Source organism: Hyaena hyaena, unplaced genomic scaffold, assembly GCF_003009895.1.
Source record: "Hyaena hyaena isolate Hyena2069 unplaced genomic scaffold, ASM300989v1 scaffold_410, whole genome shotgun sequence".
NCBI lineage: Eukaryota > Metazoa > Chordata > Mammalia > Carnivora > Hyaenidae > Hyaena > Hyaena hyaena.
The window spans coordinates 1,108,154-1,123,222 of NW_024081042.1; the positions used below are offsets into that span (position 1 = coordinate 1,108,154).

Consider the following 15,069-nt stretch of genomic DNA (forward strand, 5'->3'; position numbering starts at 1 on the left):
CAGTTTATGGGTTCAAGCCCTGCATCGGGCTCTGTGCTGCCAGCTCAGAGCCTGGAGCCTGCTTGAGATTCTGTGTCTCCCTCTCTCTGCCCCTCCCCAACTCATGCTCTTTCTCTGTCAAAAATAAACATTTAAAAAAAATTAGGAAAAAAAAAAAAAAAGAACCTAGCATGTGCCCTTGAAAGCAAATGTAGAAAAGATGTATAAGGAAAGAAAAATTTTCCCTTCCTTTCTAGATACTTTAGCTGCCCTAAAAATTAAATTGACATAAGACAACTTAACAGGAGAAAAATAAATAAATTTAATTCCATATATATGCAAGCCACAGAAATATGAGACTCAAAGAAGTGACCAAGAAGGCAGCCTTTATATCTTTTATAAACACAGAAACAATTATTTGTGAAGAACTGACGAAGGAGTTTGGGTTTGGGGTAGCAAATTGAAAAAGTAACAAAGTTGTTTCTATAGGCTTCTCAGCCCTGAATCCCCTACCCCCGGTGATGAGGACGCTTTTACCCACCAGGTGCCAAGAGGGTGCCCTTCACATGGGAGTTTATTTCCTGCTTTCGGGGGACAGAGTATCCTTCTTGCAATGGCTATTTCTTAAATAATTTTAATTCAACATAATCCATATGCCAAAGTGGCATATTTTACTTCCCTTCAGTCTCACCTTTGAAACTGCAAAAAGCTTCATAATCCAGAAGCTGAGTTGGTAGATTATTTTACTATTGCATTGAATTAATCTCTTAGTCTTGAGAATAGCTTAGTTCAGTTAAATAATTGTGTCTCATTTTGGGAGGTGGTAATTTATATAACTGGGCTCCCACAATCAGGCCTATAAGGTGTGAGAAATCAAGTATTTATTAAGGCATTTCTGTGAAAACAAAAGAAAAGCAAAGGTTGATGATTAGAACAAATTTTAAACCAGATTCTAAGCCCAGGGGCAGCCAGTCAAGAAAATTTCTAGATGTCAGGGTCAAACCATCTTTTGTGGTTTGAATATCTCTGATAACATCATCAGGTGTTTAGGTAAACTTTTTGAGTGGCGCATACAGCAGCAGCCATGAAGATTGTCTAAACACGAATTATTGTGGCCATTTCTCTGAACTTTATACCAAGTCATTCACATTCAGTTTACAGGGCTTTGAGGAAAAGGGTAGTTTTGTACTTAGTGATTCCAAGTCTAAACTGGGAAAAAATGGAATGGTGAAGCTGGAGAGCCAAACATCGGGGGAAACTAGAATTCAGGATCCAGTGACTTTACAGGTTGAAAACAAAACCTGAAAGCTAATTAATAGCACTAGAACCTGATATTTATAAAGTGTGTCTTTTTAAGTTTATTTGTTTACTTTGAAAGAGACAGAGATAGAGTATGTGAGGAAGGGGCAGAGAGCAAGGTAGACAGAATCTCAAGTAGGCTCTGCACTGCCGGTGCAGAATCTGATGTGGGGCTCAAATTCATGAAATTGTGAGATCATGACCCGAGCCGAAATTAAGAGAGGGACACTTAACCAACTGAGCCAGGCGCCCCTCGAATCTGGTATTTATAAAGGTGTGTTACTGAAACATAGTTTTTCTGTCTATCAAAATAATTACAGGAAGACTAATTTGTTTGCAAATTAAATCTAGTTTCAATACATTTGGCCTATTTACACGAGTGTAGCAAGAATAACAATTGATCATGTAGGCTTCTTCTAAACCTGCTTTGCTGGAATTTTTCATAAGGAATTTCAGATTGAATTCTTAAAAGCCTCTTGAGCTAGGAAGCCAAGCCAAGGACTTACTATCAGACTTTGCCTGCAATACCTACAAATCTGTGTTAATTCCTCTCTTCTCAAGGTCCCCCAAATATTCTGAGGTTCCTGAGCCTGCCAGGAAGTGACCTTCCTTACTCACCTAGTAAGGTTGCTGGGAACCCTATAAGCAAGATACCAGGCCAACTTTTCCAAGGGGCTCTATTGTTTATTGGCTCCATAAAGTCAACCTTAGTTTCTTAAAGCTGTCTGGTCATATCTGAGTCTATGTAGATCTCTCAGATACGACATTCCAGTCAAAGCCTCAGTAATATAACCAATGTTTCCACTTATGCTCATTATAAGAACAGATTCTTATTGAGCTTACTCAAATAACTGTACTGCCATGAAAATAAGAATACTCGGGGCGCCTGGGTGGCTTAGTCGGTTAAGCGTCCGACTTTCGCTTAGGTCATGATCTCGCAGTTCGTGGGTTCGGGCCCCGCGTCGGGCTCTGTGCTGACTGCCAGCTCAGAGCCTGGAGCCTGTTTCAGTCTGTGACTCCCTCTCTCTCTGACCCTCCCCTGCTCACACTGTCTCTCTCTCTCCTAGAAATAAATAAAACATTAAAAAAAAAATTAAAAAAAAAAAAGAAAATAAGAATACTCACTAATAGTTGTTAAATAGTTGTTAAATTCTGCAGATGTAAGGTAGGGAAAAAAAGTAATTGTTTCAATTCTGCTTCTAAAGGAATACTTTAACAAACAGCCATAAATCATAGATAATTTAAAAGAGAAAAAGGTTTTCTTAAATCTGGAAAAAACAAATATTAAAAGAAACCAGCAATGTTTCAAACCAAAAAGTTATAAAAAATTATGATCATCATCCTCAGTTCATTCACTCCCATGTTCATTTAACCCCCATGTAATTAATATTTGTTCTGTATGAATCCAGTTTTTCTGTAGTTCTGTAAATTCTTACCCAATTCAGTTGGATGACCTTAAAGGTATCAGAAACTTGTATTCCACAGTACTTGTTAGAGTCCATTCATTAATCTCCTTGAAAATGAAGCACTTTTGCAGGAAAACTTTTATAAAATATCAAAATAAAACAATAACTGTCTGCAAATGATAGATAAAGGACTTAAAAATGGCCATGCTTAAAGATCTGATAGAGTTCATTACAATGCAATTGGCAAGAAAATCTGATTCTATCTGGGATATACAACATTTTAAGATAATAACTAGAATTACAGTGATAACATAATCCTGGGACATCTGATTTCTAGGAATTTCATATAATTTCTGCAACACTTAAAACAGATACTTATACAGATGTAATGTAAAGAAAACTTAACATTTCTTATTTAACAATGCTTCCCATGTAATTTAGCATATCATATAAACCAATTCATTTAGCATCTCCCTTTTATAATGAGAGAAAATAAATCTTTTGAGATGTTCCAGGGGCCCTCTGTAAAACTCCAACTTATTTTTCCAGGTCAAAAAACTGTATTTAAAAACTGATAATGGAACGTTTGTAAAAAGTATCAAAAGGTTTGGACACGACTAAATAAGATCACTGGCAATACTTAATTATCTATTTAACCAAAGTGACAAAAGATTTTAAAGTCAAATACAGAAGATTACATTATTTTAAGTGAAATTCAGCTCTTAGTGTTAAGACTCAGTAAAGTAATCAAAGATCTGATAAAGACAACATGAAGCACAGGAAATTATTTTAGTAAAACATAACATCTTTGCTTTTCAGGCAGATTACTTAAAAGGTAAAGAAAACCATTCATAATATCTTATCAAGAGCAGACCAATAGTCCAAGTAAATTTTGCCCTTTCAGCAAATGAAAGAAAATTATATAAGCAAGCTATTAAAACAAAAAGCAAGCTTATTATTTTTAAAAATCCTAATAACAATTCAATTTTTAGCCAATGTGACTAGAAAACTAATTCTCTCCCTACTTTCCTTCCTCCCTCCCTCCATCTTTCTCTCCCTTCCTTCTTTCCTTTCCTTTCTTTCTCTTTTTTCTTTTCATACATTTCTATGTCCTTAGTTTGTCCTTTCTCTTTCTCTTTTCCATTCTGAAAGAACCAGCTTTACTTAAGGACAAAATTTACCTTCTTTTCTCTTAACAAACATACATCTCCATACCTCACACCTTTTCTTAGCCAAAAACACATCCTAGTTTCCTTGCAATACAGAGTTGTTTTTTATTGTTTCTAGTAGTTTTAATTATATATATATTAGAAGCTTTCTACAGTTACATTCACAGGGTGGTTCTCAACCCCCAAGGTCATCAGGAGAGCTGTGAAAACAGACTGCAAGCCGTCACATCCAGTTTTTGATTCAACAGGTCCAGTGGGACCCTAATAATTTGCATTTCTAGCAAGTCCTCAGGAGGTGCTAAAGCAGCTTGTCCACGGACTCCACTCTGAGAATCGTTCTGTCGTGCTTCTGTCTTCCACTAGACTGCGAGCTTTTTGAGATGAGGGAGCACTTCTTACACATCTCATTTCCAGGGTCTAGCCTGTGTCCTGTACTCAGTCAGTCAATCAACAAATACTTACTGAATGCCTATTATGTGCCAGGCACTATTGCAGGCACTGGATTCATCAGTTTAAAACATTTATATATTTATATATATAAATATAGCAATCCATATATTCATATATATATATACATATAAATTCATAGATATATATATCCCTGACCTCACAGAGCTTTCCTTCTGGCACTACATAGTAAATTCTCAATAAATGTTGAAAACTGACCAGTTGTAAAGAAGGAAATATGGCATTATTATGAATATTTTAATAGTGCTTGGAAATATCAATTTTCTATTTCCTAATAAGCCGAGTTTTTCACATTTTATGCTTCTCCCTTCTGATATCCCCTCAATGTCCAGCACATCCATCCATAAACCTGGCAGTATACCAGGCTTTTGGGTCTTATAAAATATCTGCTGACTGATTTATAAAATATTAAGTGTGGATGACATATTAGTAAAAGAAAAATTCTAACATGAATTTAAGCATGTATAATTAATATGTAATTAATATACTGAAGTAAGCAAATCTCAGTATTTTCACATTGATAAATGTTTTATATTTTATCCTACTGGTTTTCAAATTAGCCTTAGTTCCCTCTAAGTATATCTTTCCTCCCCTCTCTCAATATTTAAGGCATTTCTCAACTGGCTGGTATGATGACTTTGAACTCCCAGTGCACCGAAGTGGGCTGCTGTACAAATAGGGGCATCGGTCAACATTTGGATTGTCCTGTGTAGGTTCTGAGAGACTCAGTTAGGAGGCCTCATGAGGCCAAGTGGTGCTGTGGAAGGGAAGGCGATGACCGCAGAGGCAAACCTGATTATCTCCGCACAGCCAAGGCAGGTGCTCCTCATGATGTCACATGCAGGCCCGTGGGCCGTGGGCTACGCGCTCCCTCCCTAACTCTAGGAAAGTGCAAAACACGTACCTTCATCTTTGGACTAATTTCCTGAAAGTTTCTCAGCAAATAAAAGTGAGAGGTTTCACAAAGAGCAATTTGGAATGCAACCTGAACTGACTGGCCATAATTTTACTTTCAAGATTCCTGGTATTAAAGTTTGCAAATATATATATATTTTTAAACCTTCCATTGAGAGCCATGAGACACTCTGTTAACATGGAGAGAAAAGTGGGCAGCATTTATGAATGGAATTCGAAAAAAGGATAGTTTCAATATTCCAGACTAAAATATTTCTTCACTGTTAACATTATGACCAAAGTTGGCAGTGTGAATGATTTCAAGAATCAGTGCTTATCAAAGAGTAATTAATACTGCCTCAGAATAATATTTTCTTCCTACTGCTACCCCAAACCAGTGATTTAACACTCTAGTCTAACAAATCATTGTGATTTCTATATACTGGAAGGTGTTTTTTTTTTTTTAATTAAGAATTTTGTTAGAAATATACTTTTACAATGGGGACCAGGTATATCAACTTCATTTTTTGATTTAATCCTAATTAAATTATGATTCTTAAAAAGCTTTAGGTATAAATGTGAACTTTTGGTGAGCCATACATTGGCTTAAAAATGGCCAGGTCATCATTTATTTCCCCAGAGCAGTTTACTAATTATCACCTTCATAATCCAAAGGAATTCATATTTTTTAAAAGGTATAAAATTCTCTGCTGAGATATGACTAGAGTGAACCAGCCCCTTTAAAAAAAAAAACAAACCCTAGCTAATATAAAGCTAAGACAAGGAGAAATTAACCTCAACAGGTGATTAAATGGGGCTCATTAAATTATTGCTACCTCATTTAATGTAATAAAAGACCACATCACTATATTCTGGAAAACACACAAATCTAAAATAAAAATATTCTCATTGACATCATTCATTCAGTAGCAATAAACTAGCGTCCTTAAATTTCTTCTTCAGTTACTCACAAAATCCATCCTTACTCTCTCAGTTAACAAGACAGAATTTTAAAAGTGCAATGAAAATTCTTGAGGCCTCATTCCAGTTTAGACAGGACTTCTTGGCGGTTTCCGAGACACAGCTTTTTGTGCTGGTGCTGCTCTTCCCCGGGAGGTATGGGCCTCAACACACCGTCTAATGTTCAAGAATAACTTAACATCAGGAAAGTTTCACTTCAAATACATGGGTATTTGTTAAAGTCATATAGGTTGTCAGATCAAAATAATGATTAAATTAAAAAGGGACATTCATTTGATCTTAAAATTCTCAACTGTTAAAAAACAGACAGACTCCAGAAAACTTACTCCAGTAATTCAGGATCTGCCCTATTGAAGAGCGGATTCACTCAACTCTGAAATGTATGCTTTCAAAGGGCAGATTTATGATATATAAATTCTACCTCAATAGAGCTGTTGCAAAATTGAAAAAGAGACAGGAATATCATTTGTTGCTATCAGGCACTTGTTCAAAAATATATATAAAACATGAACGTGCAGTTCAGTGAGCAGTCATAAAGCAAACAGACATGTGACCATCCCCCAGGTAAGTAAATAAAACACTGCCAACAAAGACGAAGCCCTCCTCTTGTCCCTTCCCATCGTAACCTCACCTTCCAATCTCAGGACTGCTCACCGCAGCATGTCTTCCTTTCCTTGGTGATTCAGGAAGAATACATCCTAGATACAAGCCCTTTATTGATGGTAAGTGGCAAATATCTCCTATTCTGTGGCTTGCCTTTGTACTCTTTAAATGACATCTTTTGATGAACAGATGTTCTTAATTTTAACATAGATAAATTAATTCATCTTTTTATGGTTAGTGCCAATTGTGTCCTTTCCCTAACAACAGGGAATTATTAATTGGTCCCCTCAAACACTGTTATTGAATACACATTCTTTAATCAGATCCACATATATTTTTCTTTGCATTTTTTCTTTTTTTCCTGATTTTTTTTTAAAGATGCAGTGAATAGGTATTTTTCCCCCAGACTGCAAATAAAAAATATACTACTTGAATAAGTAAAGCTAATTCAGAACACAGAAAATCAAGATATTTGCACAGAAACTATAGAATAGGAATTCTTTTCATAAAGACCTTTATATTTCCTAATTTTCAGGGTAATTAAATCATTGTTATCAAAAAATTTTACTTACTATAATAAACTTTGATTTACCTAGAATCCAAACAGATAACATTGCTAATATTTAAAGACAGTATTGTATAGCAATAACTAATGCTCAAAATTATGAGGCTCAGGAATTACAAGATCTCCCAAAGATGATATTACATTAAAAATACCTGTGTTAATATGCATATAATAAAGCTTTGAAGACTAGTAAGTAATTCATTTATGGTAGCTGAGATGACATTAGTCACACTATTCAAATAACCAGAGTATTTCCTTTCTCTGACCAATCTCTGCAAAGGTGCTTTTACTCCAATAAAAAAGTCTACAGCCTCTAATTTGGCCTTAGAGCCATCTGTATTAATTATACATACTTTTCCTTTCTAACTGTCCAACAAGCTTTTGTTTGGTATAGGAGAGCATTGTTGTTTACTCTTGCATATAAATTTAATTTATATATTCAATTTGTGCATAATTATCTGTATTGAACTGAAGATTCTATAAGACTGATTATAAACCAGCACTTTCCATTGAACCTAGCATATAGTAGATACACAAATGTTTGTAAACAAACTGAATGGCAAAAATCTAACCTGCAGAAAGAATATGCTCTAGCTACAACCACAATTTCCAACACCTGATCATGAAAACTCACTATGTATTCTTTCTTCTTAGCAACAAAGTTAAGCTTAATAAAAGACTTTTAAATACTTACTCTCTCTACTTTCAGGCTCATTTTGTTCACCCACACAAGTTCTTGCTGGATTCAGCTGCCACTGTAAAAGGGCACAAGCCTTTTATTTATATGTTTAAGAAGGATTTAATAAATAGCATTTCAGCACCCTGTTGTCAATATCAAAACATTTTTAAAAACATAAAAGAGTTAGCATGTTCATACCAACCAGGCCCTATAATGACCCTAAATGACCCTGAATGATATGACTTCCAGGATCAGAGTCAATATTCTTAGGGAAGGAAGGAACTTTAAAGATCCTTTACCTCTGTTTTATTTTTTTTAATGTTTTATTTATTTCTAGGAGAGAGAGAGAGAGAGAGACAGCTTGAGCAGGGGAGGGTCAGAGAGAGAGGGAGTCACAGACTCTGAAACAGGCTCCAGGCTCTGAGCTGGCAGTCAGCACAGAGCCCGACGTGGGGCTCGAACCCACGAACCGCAAGATCATGACCTAAGCGAAAGTCGGATGCCTAACCGACTAAGCCACCAGGTGCCCCCCTTTACCTCCATTTTAAAGGTAAAGAAGTAGAAGATCAGAGAACTGTAGTAACTTGCTGACTAGCTAAGGGCACCAGCAGAATTAGAACCTGAGTCTGTCCATGCCCAACACTTTAGAGTTTCCACCACATCATATTCCATCTCCACGTCCTACAGCATCTTGTGATAGCTAGAGAAGGCTTAGATATAAAGAGGGAAATATGAACAAGATAATCTTGCCTTTTAATAAAGTTATATCATACCATATATCATATCTCCTCTGATTACAGAAAGAAACAGGGAAGCCTGATGGTTCTCAGATAGCACTGAGATGCCTGGAGCAGCTGAGAAGAAAAACTGAGTGTAACCAGAACCTCATGGCACAGCCCTTCCCTTCTCACTTGGCTAGAAATCCGCATCATCAGAATTACTAATGACTTCACCCAAATGGCCTCATTAGGACACTACCTCTAGAAAGGCACAATTCAGTGTGCAGGACCTGGTTTTCTTCTGTGAGCACCAACAAGTTCATCAGACAAACTAGTTAATATCATGATCCTTGAGGGGGAATGAGATACAAGACATTTTTCCGTGTATAAAAAAGTCTTTGGAAAGGGAGGACATCTAGAACTGGTTGGTTGTCTATAGAAATGGGATGGTTGGGATCATCACCAGGAAAAAGAGGACTTATAAGGCGTAGGAAATTATATATGAACTTAAAAAAAAAAAAAAGGCATGTTTCAAAACACGTCCACCTGCTAAAATCTATTAATTTTGGCAAAGTAAAAACTAATAGCCCTGAATTTATATTTAAGAATAATCATAAAAAGACTATTTCTAACTTTAAGAAACTTGGAAGCCATTTAAGTGCCTCACAACAGAGGGATGGTTAAATAAGTTATATCTGTAAGTTGGAATATTGTATAAACATTAAATGTTATTTTTGAAGAATTCTTAATAATGCAGAAAATACAGCAACATGTTAACAGAAGTATCTATGAACTGTAACAGAATATCTGTTCTTTTTTATATCCCTAGTCCTCTAAAACGAGCATATATTGCTTTCATAATAAGTAAATTAAAAAAAAAAGTAATATGACGTAATAGAGAAAAATGTACATGTATTAAATAGAAAAAAAAAACCTTCTGAATAAATGGACGTGGGTCTACACTGGTAAAATCTATTCTTGAAAATACTGTTGCTCAGCCCTAGCCTAGTTTGCAGCAACCCCACAGAACAGAATCACCCATCTCAAGGTATCTGGTAATACCTCAATGAGAAAAGCAAGTTTTTCAAACAAAATTAATTTCAATTTGATTTAATCTTAAAGAAATCAATTTTGGATACTCCTATACTACTCTTGACAATTTAAAAATAAGCGTAATCACTGACATTCAGATTTAGAATGAAAACTAGTTCATGTTAGTTTCTGGTATTAACAACAACAACAAAAAACCCACTAGGCATTGATCTAGCCAGGGAGTTTAAGTCATTTACATACTACTGCAAACCAGGACAGATGAGGGAAAGGAGGAGATGGAGAGAGGTGACCGTCACTGGAAGGAGCACAGAGAAGAAGCATGTGCACCTGACTAGGGTACGCCTGTGGGTCTTGGCCCATCTCTGCCGAAGGGCCTCACGCCCTGTAAATGTTTTCCCCCCTCCCTCTGCTTCTCTCGTCCTATCTTACATTCTTCTGACCTCTTCATTCTCTTTACAGTGAGAAAGCTACTCAAACTCACCAGTAAGCAAAGTATTTCAGAATTCACTTAATCTGTCACAGTCCTGAAGAGCTAGATCATTTCATCTTTATGGAGAGAATGTGAAAAAACTATTTCTTCTCACTCCTCAGGAGGAATGAAGAGACAGAAAACAAAAACACAAAACTGGAGATTTCTCTTTGACTAGCTGGATGTAAGCTTTTGTTTACTTTTACAAAAGAGGTGACTTGCTCATCTCTCCTTTCTCTTAGGGCCCTTTTTCTTTTAAAAATCATGATGAATTTAAAAAAAAAAAAATTAAAAAAAAAAAAAAGGGGGCGCCTGGGTGGCTTAGTCAGTTAAGCGTCCGACTTTCGCTTAGGTCATGATCTCGCAGTTCGTGGGTTCGAGCCCCGCGTCGGGCTCTGTGCTGACTGCCAGCTCGGAGCCTGGAGACTGTTTCAGAGTCTGTGGCTCCCTCTCTCTCTGACCCTCCCCTGCTCACACTGTCTCTCTCTCTCCTAGAAATAAATAAAAAACATTAAAAAAAATTAAAAAAAAATCATGATGAATTTTAAATAAAACTGGAAATAAAAAAACAAAAATAAATGACAAAGATAAAAAGGGTAAACAGTTATGATACTTCATATACACACAGAACGTAGGCAATATGTTGTTATAGTTCCAAAATTTTTAATATAAATATATATGTATATGTATACATATAGTTGACTTTTTTTTTTAATGTTTTATTTATTTATTTTGAGAGAGAGAGAGAGCAGGAAAAAGGCAGACAGGGAAAGAGAGAGAGAATCCCAAGCAGGCTCGACACTACAAGCAGAGTCCAATCCGGGGCTCGATTCCACAAACCATGAGATCATGACCTGAGCCGAAACCAAGAGTCAGAGACTTAACCTACTGAGCCACACAGGTGCCCCAAGACTGATCTGGCTATCAGGTCAACAAGTTACTCTCAAATGTTTCTGGATAAAAAAGTTCTTTGTAGTGGTTTTGTAACTTTTCTGTATGTTTGAGATTGTTTCTAAAAAGTTTTTTAGGGGCACCTGGGTGGCTCAGTCAGTTGAGTGTCAGACTTCAGGTCAGGTCATGATCTCATGGTTTGTGAGTTTGAGCTCCACACTGGGCTCTCTGCTGACAGCTGGGAGCCTGTTTTGGATCTTCTGTCCCCACCTTGCTCTGCACCTTCCCCTGTTTGCTCTCTCTCTCTCAAAAATAAATAAACCAAAAAAAAAAAAAAAGTTTTTTAAAAGCCTAAATAGTAATAGTTAAAAGTTCTATCCTATCCATGAACTATCTCAGTACTTTTTTTGAAATATCGAATATTAAATCCCTTCTAACTTTTCTGATTTTTCCCATGAGAAATGTGTGTCATAGTTCACGTGTGCACGCACGCATGTGTGTGTGTGTGTGTGTGTGTGTGTGTGTGTGTATTTGTGTCGGTCCCTGTCTTTTGGGTAATCTTAAACTATTTTCATCTCTTTACCACTCCAAAACAGAAGAGTGAGGGAAGTAGGTGAGGGATTTTATTTTGTTAGCCACCAGATGGCGCTGAAGGGTCCACCAATTCAGGATCTGTAAGGTCAATAATGTACAACTGGATACAGATGATATCAATACACAAGACAGAGATCCTAAGCTGAACATCTGTAATTAGATGAATAGTTGCCCATAAAAATAAACTCCGTGATAACAGTTTGGTGAAACGCTTTAGAAGTGTGAGAATCGCTAACTTAAAATATTCAGCAGGGTAAGTAACAATATAATAGAAAGTACACTTAAAAAAAAAATGTGTATCTACTTACTGTAAATTTGCTAACACCCTCAAGTTCCCCAAATCTCATGTAAGAGATGTCTGCTTTCTTTTTTCCAACATCTACATCTCCTGCATAGATTTGTTTTATGCCTGCACCTTTAATTAAAGGTACACACTCATCACATGGACACTTTGTGACAAAGATCATACTTCTTTCTTCAGGCTTTATTTCTTGACACCTACAAAAAATTTATAAATATTAGGAAGGCAGCTTCCACGTGGATAATTACATTTTAGAGAAATCTTTACTAAAACTGAGCTGCTTTTAAAACAGATTTACAGCATTATAAACAATAATAAACTTTATTCTTGCTAAATTAGTGAACATACAAAATATATAAACTCATAAAATGTTAATATACGATCTGAACATGACAATTATTATAATTAAAATTCATTTATTATTCTAAGCAATTAGTGAGATGTTCACTATTAGATTACAAATAAAAACAGAAAAAGACACTGAAAGACAGAGGGAGGGAGGGAGAGCAAGAACAATGCCTTCTCCAATAAGAACTTTGCGATGCCAGAACGGGGGCTAGAACTCACATCCTCTTTGAGAGTTTACCTCTTTGAGAGCAGTTAGACATTAGCTCACCATGGTAGCCAAAAGATCTAACCCTTCTCTAGTATCAACTGGTTATTTAATTGATAAATTAATATTTGAATTCTACTTTGAGTTACAGTTCCTTTACCCCCTCCCTGAGAAAGGATACTTTATTTAACAAGCGTTTGGCTTTGACAGATTCATACCTCCACACAAAGTAAGCAAGTAAACCAACCCTTAATGAAGAGCACAAGGAAAAGAACAGAGAAACTGTTTCATGAGCGAGTTTAGGACCCAGGAGTGCTCTCATCTGAGGCTACAGGGTTTGCATTTCCAGTTCTGTGGTTTACACTGCTCTTGTCTTACACAATCATCCGCTCTCCATACCCATCTCCCCAGTTCAGACTCATTCTATTTGCCTAGACTAGGGCAAAAGAATGTTATGCATCTGGTCTATTTCAATGATTTATCTGTGACCTAAGTGATGGGTAGGGTGGCTCTGTCAATGCCCTTCCATTTCTCCACTTTTAAACTCAAAGTCCTCGCTTGTCCAGCCCCTACCCACTCCCATGTGCTCCACCGTCCAGCCCAGTTAGAACACTCGTGTTCCCAAACCAAGCATTTTCCTACTTCTAGACCATTGGTCTGCTTCACTGAAGCAAGGATGGCTTCCTTTCAGGTAAGCCTCTCCAACTGCCACAATCTTACCAGACCTTCAGAACCCAGGTCAAATGCCAGCTCCTCCTTAAAGCTTTCCCCTCTCACTCCCCCTCATCTGTAGCAGTCCCTGAATTTCTACAGGATTTTGTGTTGGCCTTTCCCAGAGAACCGTTTTTCACCTTAGCTCAAAAGGACTCTTCTATCCCTCTGCTGCATTAGAAGCTCCTCAAAGACAAAAGCCATGTCTCACTCAGTTTTGAACCCCCTAAGATCACTCCCTTAGTGGTAATGGCTGAGAAGTGTTTGTGGAAATGCTCTAAATGAACACCAGAAGGAGGTGGTGCCTGTTATAATCTCTAACCAAAACTGTGCTAAAGCAATTTGGTTCATAATAAAACTTATATATTCATAAGTTTATCTGTTCTAGATCTAGAAAACAAAGGACATCTTACAGCACGGAAATGTGGAAGACCCTAAGGACAAACACCAAGCAGTTTTATATTGGAAACAGAAGGAAGACAAGAAAAAAAAAAAATAGGTTCGTTCAGTAAATTCGAAGGTGTGGAGGATCTCTGGCAATGGCCTCAGGTCAGTCAGCCCAGACCAAGTATATCTGAAATTATACTTCTGAAAAGAATATGTCTTAGAATTTAAAAAAAAAAAAAAAAGGAATTAAATTATAGCTAAAAGAAAACTAATTTCAACTAACCCTTGCTTCATTTTAAAGAAAAGACATGCAAATGAATTTCATACCTAAACGTCAAGGCATTCTGTTCCGCATGTATAATGTATCTGAATTTCCTTATTTCTCTGTCTTTCTGTTTATCATCCATGTGTGGGAAGTCAGCATACTCGGACCCGACAGGAAAAGCGTTATAACCGCATCCTATGAAGTACATGGTGCCAGTTCCATCCCAGCTCCTCTGTGAAAGGGAGCAAACCAACAAAGCTGAGCTGTCAACATAGAAGGGCACCTGGTGGTGTATTTTAAAACCAGGCATCACATTTTATATAACTAATTCCATTTTCTGTGGCCAAAAAAATACAATCCTACACATTCCTACTGCAGCATGGTTTTGTCAAAGCTAAATTTCAAGAAGGCTGATTATTTCTAATGTATAATCTCAAAGCAATCCTTGGTGTTAGCTGTTAAACACCAGCTTGTTTAATTCACAAATTGTTTCACTTGATTGAGACATCTCTCCCCAAATAGGTAATAAGATCCTGGAAGACAGAAATCATGTTTTATGCCTCTCTTTTATGTCTTAAAGTACACCTATTACAGTGCTCCATATATAACAGGTATTCTATAAATAATGGTTAATTTTGTATATGCTCTGTGCTATTCTACTGGTTAGCAAGCCAGAAATGCTGAAAATATTTTGAACAATTTCAACTATGCTGCTGTGATACAGTTGGAAAATAAAAATGCACTTTCCTTTAACCTTCATATTTATTGTGTGTTTTATTTGTATTGTATGTATATACATATTATATTGTATGTTATATATACTATAGTTCATGTATATTATATATATGAAATACTATATATTTAATGGAAATTTTTACTTAAGTGGCTTTTTTTATTTCTCATGGTCAATGGCATATTAGGTATAATATGAAAGCTTTATCAGTTACTAGAGTGAAATATTTTATCAAGCATAAGTGTTTATAATAACTTAGAATATGCTATAAATCACTAAATTTCAATATATTATAACTACTCATATGATAATATCAATAGACTTATTACTATGGCAGCTTAATAAAAATC

General features: G+C 36.2%; 1 protein-coding gene across 2 annotated transcripts in view; it reads right to left on the reverse strand.

Annotated features, from left to right (window-relative positions):
• Positions 1-15,069, reverse strand: part of CDADC1 (cytidine and dCMP deaminase domain containing 1) — a 66,561-nt gene that overhangs the window by 15,955 nt on the left and 35,537 nt on the right. For both annotated transcript variants that reach the window (XM_039252169.1, XM_039252168.1), the window contains 4 exons: positions 14,049-14,218; positions 12,078-12,267; positions 8,059-8,119; positions 2,715-6,352 (listed from right to left, as the gene is read on the reverse strand). In XM_039252169.1, coding sequence (XP_039108100.1) covers positions 6,255-6,352; positions 8,059-8,119; positions 12,078-12,267; positions 14,049-14,218 — 519 coding nt within the window. In that variant the 3' untranslated portion in view covers positions 2,715-6,254. The remainder of the gene's footprint in view (positions 1-2,714; positions 6,353-8,058; positions 8,120-12,077; positions 12,268-14,048; positions 14,219-15,069) is intronic.